This window comes from Gopherus flavomarginatus, chromosome 6 (assembly GCF_025201925.1).
Source record: "Gopherus flavomarginatus isolate rGopFla2 chromosome 6, rGopFla2.mat.asm, whole genome shotgun sequence".
In the NCBI taxonomy this organism is placed as follows: Eukaryota; Metazoa; Chordata; order Testudines; family Testudinidae; genus Gopherus; species Gopherus flavomarginatus.
Window position 1 is genome coordinate 99232919 of NC_066622.1, and position 13963 is coordinate 99246881.

Consider the following 13963-nt stretch of genomic DNA (forward strand, 5'->3'; position numbering starts at 1 on the left):
TCATAATTTTGATAGAATGCCAGACAAAATTTTATTTGAAGCACTCGCTTTCTCTTCCCAGAGCCAAGCACTGTGTGTCTGCAGTACTCCCAACCTATTAGATCAGGGACTGAGAGACCAGGTTCCAGAACAAAATCCTTTTTGGCAAGGTGCGTGAATAAACCATTTGATACTGAGCTTCCTCCTTCCCAGTTTTATCTTTTCTGCTACCCAAGGATCTAATATTTACATGAGAGTTTATGAGCATTTTATTTCTTACCCCCAATTATATGCCTTTCCAATACTGATGTATGCACCTACAAGGAATGAGCAGGGTAATTCACAATTCCTCAGAACAACCTAAGGAATCACAGATACACTAGAAACTGGAGTGGAGGTTGAAAAGCTCTCTCTCTCTCTCACACACACAAAAACCCTTTTCACTCTAGGATACCTTCCTTTCATCTCATGTAATTATCTACATTTGATATTTATAGACTGCCAAACACCGTAGTAATTGTATTTTCCCTCCCACATTACAGCTGCAGCCTGCTATACATATAAAGGCAGCACTTGTATGGTTCTTTCAATCTTTGCAAGTTTTTCTTGGCAATGTTGCTCCATAACCAGCCATTGAAGGATGGTGGAGACTGCCATGCATGGCTACTTTTCCACCCTCAGAATCAGCTATAAACATTTCAGTCCTTCCCTCCCCTTGATGGTCCACGATGCAAGCCTTTCAAGATCACCCAGAAACCTGTCTCCCAAATGGAACCATCCCCCTAGTCAGAGACAGATGGCATACATTTAAATATTGGCCCTAGTATTCTATTTTTGCCACTTCATTGTCTGGCTGCCTAACCAATGTAAGTGGCTCTGATAATGCTTAAGATTTTTGACATTTTAATGCAACTGTGAACTTATAAAATCTTGTGAAGCCAAAAAACTAATACAAAGTATATACTGACATGCAAGACTACATCATTACAAAATATAGATGAATGGTTGTCATGGTAACAATTTTAGAGAAGAAAGAATCCTGCACAAATGCTCAACAACCAGAAGAAATGCTAACTTACACACCTGGACTTTTCCTTATTTACTACCACTAGAAAGCTTCTTTTGAGTACTGGAGTCATTAACTGACTCTGCACTGTTTTGAATCTGCAGCAGGAACAAAGATACAGTTTCTATACCTAAAATCTATTCAAGTTTCTCTAAGCATCCTGAGAAATCCCCTATTACTGTATTGTGGACAGCTCCATAAGCTCTCTTCTGGCACTGTGAAGCACAGTTTTGAATTACTGGTTTTCATTACTGATGTGCTTTCTAGCAGACCCTGCTGTGCGATACACAGAATATATTGCAACTCCATACGTCTTTCAATCATTCCACAGCCAGTAATGCCACTGTATCTATGAACACTCATGAAACACTCAAAGGAAGAAGGCTGAAAAGTTAAAGCACCACAATCCCCAAATCTTACATACATAAAACATAAATCTTTGCCGGTGACTAAATTCAATATAGAAAAGTTAAAAATAATAAAAATTGAGGATCTGAATCCTGATAAAGGGAGTGGCAAAAAAATATTTTTAGACCTGAAGCCAAAATGTCAAGTAAGCTATTTACAAGAGTCTGAAGGGGCAATGCTGAGAGAAAAATCAGTATTTCTATTCACTGATGGAACAGGAGAAACATTAGCAGAGAAAGAAATGGAGGAGGAGGCAAAAGAGAGAACTTATTTTAAGGATTTTATAATCTAAAACAAAACATACAGAGGTATTGAAAAGTGATACTGCAAAACAATTTCTAGTTTAAAGAGTATAGTTTATCATCAAATTTTTGGCATACTTAAAATTATCAAGAAAGACGTGTACAATATACATTAAATTAATCCAAATACATTCACTAAGGAAGCGAAGTAAAACACCAATCCCCATCATTTTAGGAAAGCTCTAAAAATGCCTAACATTTCTACCTGTTGATTATGCAGTTAACGAACATATCTCACTGATAAGTTTTATACATTCTCAGCTACACCATCCATACTACTGATGAGGGCTTTTATTTCTGGGTGCCTGGTCTGAACGCAACCTGAGTCTGTAGTGACCAAAAGCCATAACTAATTGACAGACGATGAAATAAGTTGTGTATTTGTATTACCATGGTATTTAAAAGTGCTAATCCCGGACCAGGACCGCCATTGCGCTAGGTACCATGCAAACCGATGGTGCCTGCCTCAAAGGGCATACAATCTTAGCATAGGGCAAGAGACAACAGATCGGGGAATATAAGCAAACAATAAGGCAACATGAGAGAAAGCACAAAGATGCTTGTTTGAAAATTTAACTAGTGGGAAATGAAAGCTAGTGTCATGGGCCACTCAAGAGGTGAGAACTAAAATTTCATTAGCAAATGAGCAATGATAGGTAGGGTTGGGGTAGGCTGTGAAGGGCCTTGAAAGCAGAGACAAGTGGCTTATGTGTTTGATGTAACAGAGAACAGGGAGCCAAGGCGAAGAAAATGATCTTTGCAGCAGCATTCTGAATGGATACAAGAGGGGCAAAATTGCATTTGTCAAGGACAGAGAAAAGGACTGAGACATGAGATGATGCGTAGATGAAAAGTAGGCATTTTAGAGATGTTACACAGAAAGAAATGGCATGATTCAGACATATCCTGGATGTGAGGACAGAGGTCTGAGTTGAAAATGATATCCAGGTCACACAGGCCTGAGTGACAGGAAAGAAGGTGGTGTTGTCAACTGTGATCAATAAAGGAAGGGGCGGGGGGAGATTAAGAGCTTTGTTTTAGCTATATTAAACTTGAGCTAATGGCTAAACATCCACAAAAAGATGTCAGAAAGACAGGCAGAGATTTTATATTGGACAGAAAGAGACAAGTCTGGAGAAGAGAGATAGATATGTGAGCCATCAGGATAGACATAGTAGCTGAACTTTTGTTTGTGAATGCGATAACCCAGAGATAAAGTGTAAAGGAAAAAGAAACAATAATCCTCCAAAGGACACACTGAAGAAGCAAATAGCAATGAAGAAATCCCCTATTACTAAGCAAGGACAGAGTCACAGAAGCCAAGGAGGATGACATTTCAAGAAGAAGAAAAAGGTTGACTTTGTAAAAGGTAGCTGACAGGTCAAGGAGGAGGAGAATGGAGTACTGCTTCTGAGCTTTGGCTATGAAGAGGTCAAGACTTTGATGAAAACAGTTCCAATGATATGCAAGAGGTGGAAGGCAGCCTGGAGAGGATTTTGAAGGAACTGGAGAAGAGGAACTCCAGACAGCTAACAGTGATCTTGGTATATATGGTGCTTACGGCACAAAACTGGCAAGAAGAGCTCTGCTTAGAATGTGCCCATGACATGAAGGACCATCTCTTTCCATAACAGCTTGTTCCACTGGAAAAACGGAACTGTAAACCAACAGAGGAAGCCAGGTCAAGATCATGGTACTCACTGCTAGATAAAATGAGCACTAATCTTGCTGCACTGAGATGAATGCAAAACCTACCTCTCTGTCTAGGCTTCCTTCAATAGCACTCTTACACCAACACTCCTGATCTTCTATATGCGGTTTTAAAAAACTACACCTGCCTCTTGCTCACAGCGAAAGAGTTATCGTTCTTATTCTTTGGAAGTGCTTGGGTACTATGATGAGCACCAGTATCAGACCCTAGATAAATGAAATGACTGTCATATGCACACAATCTAACACTCTCATTGTCAGCCTCAGCAAAGAAGCCAATGAATGAATGGGCATGAACACCCAATTAGCCCCTCCTTCCTAAAAGGAAACCTCCCATCTTAGTGTTGAAATACATCAGCGGCTGGCAGCGTAACACTGCTCTCTCTTCTGAACCTGTTCTGAGAAGACTCCATGGCTATCAAGTTGCAATGGAATTTAGTGCTGGTGAAAGCTAACAAATTAATCTTTTTTTTTTTTAAAGGAAGATTATACAGCATTCACTGAATTCTGTTCTCAGTTCTGTGCCTAATTATTTCCTGCTGCTATCAGTTTAAGATGTGAAAACAAGCAAGAGGTAATATCAGCTCAGTCTTGGTGGACTAAAGAAAATGTTGTGAAGTGATAATGTTTGCACTGTGTCAAATGCTACCAAGTCATTTCTGGCTAAGTTAAGGCAACGATTCCCACATTTGTTCAATGTCGGGGCCAAAGGGACAGTGAAAAAGCAGCAGCAAACTTATTAAACTCCCTTGTCACATGCTGGATATTTATAGTAGAAACCACGTAAAATGCAGCCAAAGGTTACGTACATTAATGGTTTTCAAATTTTAAAAACCAAAACTTCTGAATCGCAGTTTCCTTCACATCTCTGGAAAATATTCTGCTATCAATTTATTACAAAAATAATTCCATGTTCCAAAAGCCTCCATTAGAGTGCTCTCAGCATCTTCAATATAACTAGTTTTCATTGTCTACTTTTTAAGCCTCATAATTTATTACTGTATTTATGCATTCCACAAACACAAGTGACATTTTCTCCCCTATCAGCATATATTTTAATTTGCCTTTAACGTCAATAAAATAAAGCAGCATCTTGGGGAAGAGCATCCATTTTTATGTCAGTTACTTCCAAGTATCATGGTTCCCTACCTTGGAGCATTTCTCCAATACTTCCTCCTTGAACTGTAGAAATTTTTCCTGAATCGCAGGCTGGTTGAGAGCAAAGGACAGGAAGTGTGTGAATGGCTGCTTCTTGCGGAAACTCTCAGCAAGAACATCAATCCGTGTTCGGGCTGAAATGACACCACTACGCTGTTGTCCAGTAATCACTAAAAGCAAATAAAGTAACACTAATTTTAGCTATATGAAATCCACACAAGATTAGTCACATTTTGCTATGATGTCCACAAGAGCTAAGAACTAATTAAAAAGATACTGACTTTCCACTGTACTTATTAATGCATTTAACAATACATATTCTTCCAGTATATTGAAAAGTTAAGTAAGAATATAAATTAAATTCTAGAAGACTCAGGACAGAAGACAATCAAACAGAACTTCAATACTAATTTAATTCACTATAGTCAATATTATTATTAAGCATTTATATTGCAGTAGCATCTAGAGACCTCAAGTAGTTTGGGCACATTGTGCCAGACACTGTAAAAAAGTCACTACCCCAAATTGCATGCAAGCTAAAAAATAAACTTAGATCCTATTGGATAGTTATTTATCTATAGTACTATTAGCCTTGTTTATCTGCATCACTATTTCCCTTTCTTATTTGATATATAGCAGTATTAACGACTGAGAAATGTATGGTTTCAGAGTAGCAGCCATGTTAGTCTGTATCCGCAAAAAGAACACGAGTACTTTTGTGGCACATTAGTCTCTAAGGTGCCACAAGTACTCCTGTTCTTTTTGAGAAATGTATGGGGCTGCAATATTCTTTTTTAATTACCTGGCAGCACTGTATCTTCATAGCCTCATTCCAGGTCTTAAAGGAGGAAAGGTAGAAATTTAAGATATTCTAAACCCCTTCAACATAGCCAGAGAAGTCTTGCTAGATTATTAATTTTCCTTCAATGCCTTACATTTTTGTTTCTCTTTAAAATTAGGATGACTTCATTCAAAAGGTTGCTTCTCCTCCTCAGCAGCCTAAAGAAGAGTAGTCCCTAAAGTGTTTATAGAGCTGTGATGCCAAACAAAGTGACAAGATTCTCTCAGTTCAATTGCTCTTGAAATGTCTGCATAACTGTCTCAAGTTTTCAGGTAGGCAACCCCTTATTTGAAGTTAAACATTTGCATAACCCCTTTACATTTACTACAAAAGAAAGAATAAAAGATGTATCTATAACAACAATGGTAATAATAACCATTTGTGTGTGCTTTGAGAGGCTAACAGAGAATATGTGACCTTGAAAGAAAAGGCTTGTGGAGACTGGGGATTGCTTTAAATTAATTTATCAAGGCCTCACAATCCTCCTAATTGCCTTTCATGACCCTCAGAAGGTCACAATCCACTGATTCTGAACGGTATTGACAGGCAGGAAATTTTAAAGACTACAGGTAGTGATCAATGGCTCCATGTCTAGTTGGCAGCCGGTATCAAGCGGAGTGCCCCAAGGGTCGGTCCAGGGGCCGGTTATGTTCAATATCTTCGTTAATGATCTATAGGATGGTGTAGATTGCATCCTCAGCAAGTTTGCAGATGAAATTAAACTGGGAGGAGTGGTAGATACGCTGGAAGGTAGGGATAGAATACAGAGGGACCTAGACAAATTAGAGGATTGGGCCAAAAGAAATCTGATGAGGTTCAACAAGGCCATGTGCAGACTCCTGCACTTAGGACGGAAGAATCCCATGCACTGCTACAGACCAGGGACTGAATGACTAGGCAACAGTTCTGCAGTAAAGGACCTATGGGTTACAGTGGACGAGAAGCTGAATACGAGTCAACAGTGTGCCCTTGTTGCCAGGAAGGCTAAAGGCATTTGGGACTGTATAAGTAGAGGCACTGCCAGCAGATCGAGGGATGTGATCGTTCCCCTCTATTTGACATTGGTGAGGCCTCATCTGGAGTACTGTGTCCAGTTTTGGGCCCCACACTACAGGAAGGATGTGGAAAAAATGGAAACAGTTCAGTGGAGGGCAACAAAAGTTATTAGGGGGCTGAAGCACATGACTTATGAGGAGAGGCTGAGGGAACTGGGGTTGTTTAATCTGCAGAAGAGAAGAATGAGGGGGGATTTGATAGCTGCTTTCAACTACCTGAAAGGCGGTTCCAAAAACAATGGATCTAGACTGTTCTCAGTGGTATCAGATGACAGAACAAGGAGTAATGGTCTCAAGTTGCAGTGGTGGACGTTTAGGCTGGATAATAGGAAACACTTTTTCACTAGGAGGATGGTGAAGCACTGGAAAGGGTTACCTAGGGAGGTGGTGGAAGCTCCTTCCTTAGAGGTTTTTAAGGTCAAGCTTGACAAAACCCTGTCTGGGATGATTTAGTTGGGGATTGGTCCTGCTTTGAGCAGGGAGTTGGACTAGATGACCTCCTGAGGTCCCTTCCAACCCTGATATTCTATGATTCTATGAAAGACTTTTTTTGGGGGGTACATTTATGTATATAACTACTGGGACATGTGACACTAATATTATCATAATGCCCATAACATGCTGCAGTGTGTGTCTGCTTCAGACATTCCATTCCTTTTGTAAAAGCCACAAAGTACAGTATATTATGGGCATTATGATGCTCTTTTGTTATTATAAAACTAAGTGTAACAGGCGCATACAATACAAACCCACTCATTTTCATTGTGAAGTTCTAGTAACAAGAACAAAAGATGCAAGTATTATCAGAATACCTCTTTTTTTAAAAAAAAGACAGCTTTATAATGACCTATGGTGCATTTAAAGAAAGTTTATTCCACATGTACATACACAGCAAGGCATCTTCTCTCAACGTGTATGTACAACTCCCCATTAGTACTGCTGCTGTTAATAGAAAAATTATTCAAGAACTTACGCCCTAAATCCTGCAGAAACTTACACATACGCTTAACTTTAGACTACTGCTAGATTTGACTTCAGTGGAACTACCTGAGGCTTAAAGTAATGAATATGCTGGTGTTAGGAGGATTAGGGTCTTAAATAATACTTTTCATCTACAGATATTAAAGTACTTTACAAAGGTAAAACAGAAAACAAGGTAAAAAAGAAAAGTTAAGTGACTTGCACAAGGTCACAGAGTCAGTGATGTGTCAGAGCTGAGACTAGAAGACCAGTCTCCTGATTCTCAGTCCTGTGCACAAAATACACACCAAAGGTGGAGCGGACAAGAGAGCATTCATTCATCTTGTGCATTAAAGCTCACCAATTTGTCCTTCCATTCCAGGCTTGGGAATGCTGATAGAAGTTCGAGTCTCTGTTTCCAGTCTCTTCCTGGTTTCTCCTTTTTTTCCAATGATATATCTATAGACATACAAATGCTATACTGTCATGCACAAAATGTCACTATTTTATTTTTCTAGGCAGGGTTTGGTTGCTTTATTCTTTTCTTCCTTGGGGGGTAAAAGGGGGAGGATTCCCCCAAGGGAGTCCTCTGAAACTACCATATCATTCAGTCACCAAAGAGCACATGTAGCAGAGACCTAGAAAATGTGTAGCAAAGGAACACAATTCAGCACAGTCATTTTAACCATCCATACATACTGAAATAAAAAATGGTGTATATAATTGTAATATAATCATTCTTTAAAAACCGGCAAATATCACTAGACAAAGCTGTCATATCAGCTAGATACTTCCAAGTGTATTTCTGTACTTCTAGCTGGGGTACAGTTCTCAAGTTGAGGAGGCATATCTGCACTAACTCTGAGCAAGCTAGCGGACTAAAAATGGAGTGCAGCCACAGCAGTGTGAACCCCTCCTACTGTTCACACTATTGTGCCTACACTCCATTTTGAGGTTGCTAGCTCTAATCGAGCTAGTATGGGGACGTCTCCTCCAGCTGGGAATCACACTTCCAGTTCAAAGTACAGACATACCCTAAGTGAACATTAAACTACACCTCTACCCCAATATAACGTTGTCTTCGGGAGCCAAAAAAATCTTACTGTGTTATAGGTGAAACCATGTTATATCGAACTTGCTTTGATCTGCCAGAGTTCGCAGCCTCCCCCGGCCCCGCCCCCCGGAGCACTGCTTTACCAGTTACATCCAAATTCATGTTCTATCGGGTCGCGTTGTATCAGGGTAGAGGTGTATTTCACTTCAAATATTCAATTAGCAAAACACCGCAATCTTGAATGTGCCTTCTCACAAAGTGTTCACAGCTTCCCCTGCCTTGGCTCCTTACCTCAGTCTCTCCCCACATTCTTCCATCTTCCTGGCTTGCTTTCATGTCCGAAGAGCAGATGCCCAAAAAACTGCTATCAGCAAGAAAGCACAAGATGCAGTTGCCACCCTGGTGAGAGCTAAGTGCCAATTGTGAAACAGATATATTGGAAGGGGATTCACACCCCTTTCCCCCACACAAATACAGAGCTCTCCACAAAATGGAAATTATTTGAGAAGTCTGGATTCTCAGAGGCAGCTGTAGATTCTAACCTCCCTGACAGATTCTTCTGTAAAAGAGGATTTAAATAAAACGACATGTAGGCTCACTTGTATAGCAGGCTGGGAACCTCCACTGTACACTGGAAACCTCTCTCAGTCTCTTCCACCATGAAGGCATCACAAGGCTCATCTGTAGGATCCCCAGGGCCTATAAAGTAGAAAATCAAACTGTTCTATAAAGGTTGATAGTGTTCTATGTGATGCAACATTCTCACTGGCTTTCTTCTCTCAAGGTTAAATAAAAGAACAAAGTGGCTCCTTCTGTCACAGACGCAGCTTTTATTTCACCTTACTACTTGCTCAGAAAAACATGACACTACTTTTAAATCTTCCATTCTTGGAGGGTTAAAAAAGTAGCAGTTTCAGCCCGCTACAGAACAGTTTTTCTCTTGGTTGCAATTGCAAAATAGCCCAGTGGCCCAACAGGGTTTTTTTAAAGAATTGTTCTGCCTGTTGAGCAGTAGCCCACTGGCCTTTTGCCCTTTTCAGAGAACTAAGTATCAGAGGATCTAAAGACCCACCTCTCACCCATGGACCACTTAGTCATATTTGTTTTTCAACCAAATCTGGTAAGCTCAGTGTGAGCAGGGGTGGGTTCGGGTGGCAAGAAGCATATTAGAGTTTGCCCAGTTCTTTCAATCTTTTCTAGTTGAAACAAATGGTGGATGTTTACCAGATATTCTTGGGCTTTTCTATATTTACAAGGACCCATACAAACATTACCTAATATGGTACACATACCGGTGAGTACACCAAGATAGAAAAGGAACAGTTAGCCATCTAAATAGGTGATATCTTTCAAAATCCACATTAGATGGCCACAAGAAGACATCCATTTAAAGGCCGATATCGAAAGGTCCTGAGCACTTCCAAGGAGGTGCTAAATGACCTCAACTCTTATTAACTCTAAGATTAAACTCACTGTGGAAAATATCAAGAAGAATGCAAGGAGAGGGAAAAAATATTCGCTACAAAGTCTTAACATTTTTACTGATCATCTTAAATAAAAGATTTTTTTTAAACACAGATAACATTGTTTTGCTGAATTTTTCAATCAACAAATTAACTGATAGCCAGCAACCCACATCAAATTCACAATCACCTAAGCCAACATTTTGTAACCAGAATGTACTCTGCTCCTCCACCAGGACTGCTAGAGAACAATGCAAAGTATTCCTTCACTCATGTCCCCAGTCCTGCAAAAGGGCAGACCCCTGTGCCCACCACGAGCTCATCACAGGCTCAGAGCCTGAGTTTGCCAACTCCCTGTAAGTCTTGAATGCTGATTCCTCACTTTGCAATATATTATATTAATACTAGTTTGGGCCCCGCATGTTAGGTTTTACCTGCACAGAAATCATCCTCTTCTTCATTTGGATAGGTCTGCTGTCGAATATTATTTTTCCTATAAATGCGCCCTCCAATCCTTATAAGTGTTGGACGCAGAACTTCCATTGTGCTGTTCCTGCCAAGGATGGCACCCTACCGAAATAAAAATAATTCTACTGACATCTCCCTAGAAATTGTAAATTCCCAGGTTTCCTATATGTACTTTCTAAGAGTTTATCATGGAGGCATTAGTAGAGACTCTGTAGTTAAGGCTGAGTTTCACACTTAAAACAAGAGATTCATCCTTTTTATTACATATGAATAATACAGCAACAATGTTTCTTCCCCAATATTATAGCACTTATATTTCTTAAAGTTTGCTTAAATTTCTCAGTTTCTAATTAAGACTACTTGTAAATTCTCAGAAAATAGTCTTTCAGTAAGAAATTAAAGTTTAAGAGATTTAGCTCCCAGCACTAGCCTTTTTTTTTTTTTTTTTTTGGTCCCTAATGATCAACCACAAACTCTTTGAAATTCCCATGTTATAATTAAAAACTCACAGAAATGTTGTGCCTATACTACATATTTTACATTTTTTGGATTAGCGGTCAATTTTCCCACATTATTTTTCATAACTGAAATTTTCTCCTTCAGCAGAGGCTGAAAAATACAATGGTCTACTACAGAAAATTCCGCACAGAACTGCCTTTTTTCCAAAGCACTGCCATTTCCGATTGTTCTCAAAAGGAGCAAAGCCACAGAAATTTCTCTCCTGCTGTTATCAATGGGCCTGTCTCTGCCTCCTCACAGCACAGGAAGCCTCCATCTTCCCTGATGGCCGCTGTGGCTTCAGGATGATTGAGAGCAATAGGAGATGATGGCCATTTTAAAAGAGGACAATTCTTCCTGACAGATAAACTTCTGGTTATGAAAAACAACAAAAAAATGACCTTTGATCCTAAATATCTTTTCAAAAGCAACCCATTGCACCAGATCTACTCAACAGATAGACCAGGAAATAGAGGGAAACTAAGTTCTATGAGTGCGTGAGCAAGAAGAGGGAGTTTTGCAGGGAATGAGGAAGAAAGTGCTGTGTACATTTTCAGCTGTTTTGCACTACACGGGCAAAACAAAGCAGCTGCAAACTCAGGTTAACTATGCAAAATACTTTAGCTGTTCTGGCTGCTCCAGAGTGAGATAAAGCCGCCACTGTGTATCTATATCTGGTAAAAGTTCAAAATTTAAAAAATATATATTTGTGTGAAACTGCGTATCTACAAATCATTAGAAATATTACATGGTAACATATGCTGAGTATCTTGCTTAGAGTCCCTATAGGAAATTTTTAATTAAAAAAAAAAAAAAAAAAAAAAAAAGGAAATTCCCTGACAAAAAGCTATGTTAAAACAGAGTTAAGATTGAAATACAAATCAAAAATTTAGGGTAAGCTATATTTTAGGTATATTGTAATTATCCAAAAGTCAGTCATTATACACCTGAGATAGGAAATTGAGTTAAACTTAAAAATAAACCTAAATATATTAAGGTATCTAAACAAACAGTTGAGGCACCCAAACTTTAACTTCGGCCTGTCACAGTCTTCAAACTCCCATATAATTAGAACTTATTGAAAACTTGTGTACAGTATAGGCCAGAGGTGGGCAAACTACGGCCCACAGGCCCCAAAGTTCCTGGCCCTGGAGGCTAGCCCCGGCCCCTCCCCTGCTGTTCCCTCTCCCCCACAGCTCGCTCGCTCTGCCACCAGCCTAATGCTCTGGGTGGCAGGGCTGTGAGCTCCTAGGGCAGTGCAGCTGCAGAGCCCAGCCTGACCCAGTCTCTGTGCTGTGTGGTGATGGCGGAGGCAGCGTAGCCTGGCTCCAGCTGGGCGGCGCAGCTGTAGCACCACCAGCCAGCAGTGCTCCAGGCAGCGTGGTAAGGGGGCACAGAGCAGGGGGAGTTGGATAGAGGGCAGAGGAGTTTGGGTGTGCTGGTCAGGGGGCAGGGGTGTGGATAGGGGGCAAGGTGGTTGTGTGGGAACAGTGGGTTGAATGGGGGAAGGAGTCCTGCGGGTGGGGGAGGGGGGCAGGTGCAGGCAGGAAGTGGGGAGGTTGGATGAGGCAGCAGGGGGCAGTCAGGGATTCTGGGGGCAGTCAGGAGACAGGGAGAAGGGGCGATTGGATGGGGCAAGGATCCTGAGAGGGGGTGTCAGGAATGAGAAGAGGGGTTGGATGGGGTGACAGGGGTCCAGGGGCAGTCAGGGAACAGGGGGGTTGGATGGGGCAGGAGTCCCAGGGGGTGGCAGACAGATGGAGGCTGGGCCACAAACCCCTCCCCTAACCAGCACTCCATACAATTTACAAAACCCGATGCGGCCCTCAGGCCAAAAAGTTTGCCCACCCCGGTATAGGCAAAGATTGAATTTTAAGGATTAATGTTCATTTCCTCCTCCCATTAATCTTCATAACTGAGAGTTTCTCCTTTATCAGAAACCTTAACTCTGCATGACGACACTATGAAGGAAAAAAGCCTCTGTTTAAAATAAAAAAAATCTGTTTAATCTAATCTAGGTCCACAAATATTGTCGCCAGTCTCACAATCTATAACGCTTTACTTAAAGCTCCAGGTTCTAGAGGTAATTACGTAATAATCTTAGTTTTTATCTAAATAAAAAAAAGTTCCTCCCTAGTTCTTGTGGTTGTAGTGTTAAAGCTTGAAAATTCTAAGCAAGGGCACCCTATACACCCAAAAAAAAGAACAAAGCTTTTTTACTTTGATGGGTGTGTTTGTTTTTTTCAAAGTCTCATGATTTTAAAGCCAATTTTGTTATTTCTGAGTTGTGCTTTTTGAATAGTCGAGGTTGACAAAATTGCATTAGCACAGGAATCTGTGCTCATAAAACCTGATGCAGGACTGAGGCTCAGATTATATGCTACAAAGAAGCAGTGGCAGCACAAAGGGGTGGCGGGGACATAGCGGAGAAGTAACAGTGGGTTGTGGTCACAGTAACAAGGTTACAGAATGAGGCCCGGCTCCCGCGAGATACTGCGTGTGGATGACGGCTGCAACGCCACAGTAGTGCATGGCTGGGTACTCCCAGAACATATTTTGTTGCCTGGGAGCCACTGGCCTAAATCCTACAATCACACACACACACTGACAAACGCGGGGAGCCGCAGCCTTCTCCCGCACGCAGCTACGCGGGGTCCTAGCAGGAGCTTGCGGTCTGTTGGTTCTGCAGAGAGAAACGGGGAAGCGAAGCGCCCCTCCCACGTGTTGCCGTGGAGCTCCGGGCCTGCCTGCTGGCGGCACTGCAGCCGCTGCACGCAGCACTCACCTACGTCGGCAGGGGCTGAGAGTGGGGCAGGGCCTAGGGTGACGGCCCCGCAAGCCCCGGGACAGGTGCAGCGACCGTGCCTGGGGGAGCGCACGGGCGACTCACCGGCACTTAACGGAGAACAGCACCCTACACACCCACCCCCAGGCGCTGCGGGGCGGCCTCCTCTTACCGCCCCGCCCCCTCGCTCAAACGCAAAGCCCCCTCAGCTGCCAC

General features: G+C 41.5%; 1 protein-coding gene across 7 annotated transcripts in view; it reads right to left on the bottom strand.

Moving 5' to 3' along the window:
- Window positions 1-13963, bottom strand: part of ASCC1 (activating signal cointegrator 1 complex subunit 1) — a 53145-nt gene that overhangs the window by 38853 nt on the left and 329 nt on the right. For 6 of the 7 annotated variants that reach the window (XM_050959607.1, XM_050959602.1, XM_050959601.1 and 3 more), the window contains exons 2-5: window positions 10431-10566; window positions 9133-9232; window positions 7841-7938; window positions 4615-4793 (exon numbers count right to left, since the gene is read on the bottom strand). In XM_050959607.1, coding sequence (XP_050815564.1) covers window positions 4615-4793; window positions 7841-7938; window positions 9133-9232; window positions 10431-10539 — 486 coding nt within the window. In that variant the 5' untranslated portion in view covers window positions 10540-10566. Of the gene's footprint in view, window positions 1-4614; window positions 4794-7840; window positions 7939-9132; window positions 9233-10430; window positions 10567-13747; window positions 13862-13963 lie in introns of those variants that run through there. The other variant, XM_050959603.1, reaches the window with a different exon arrangement.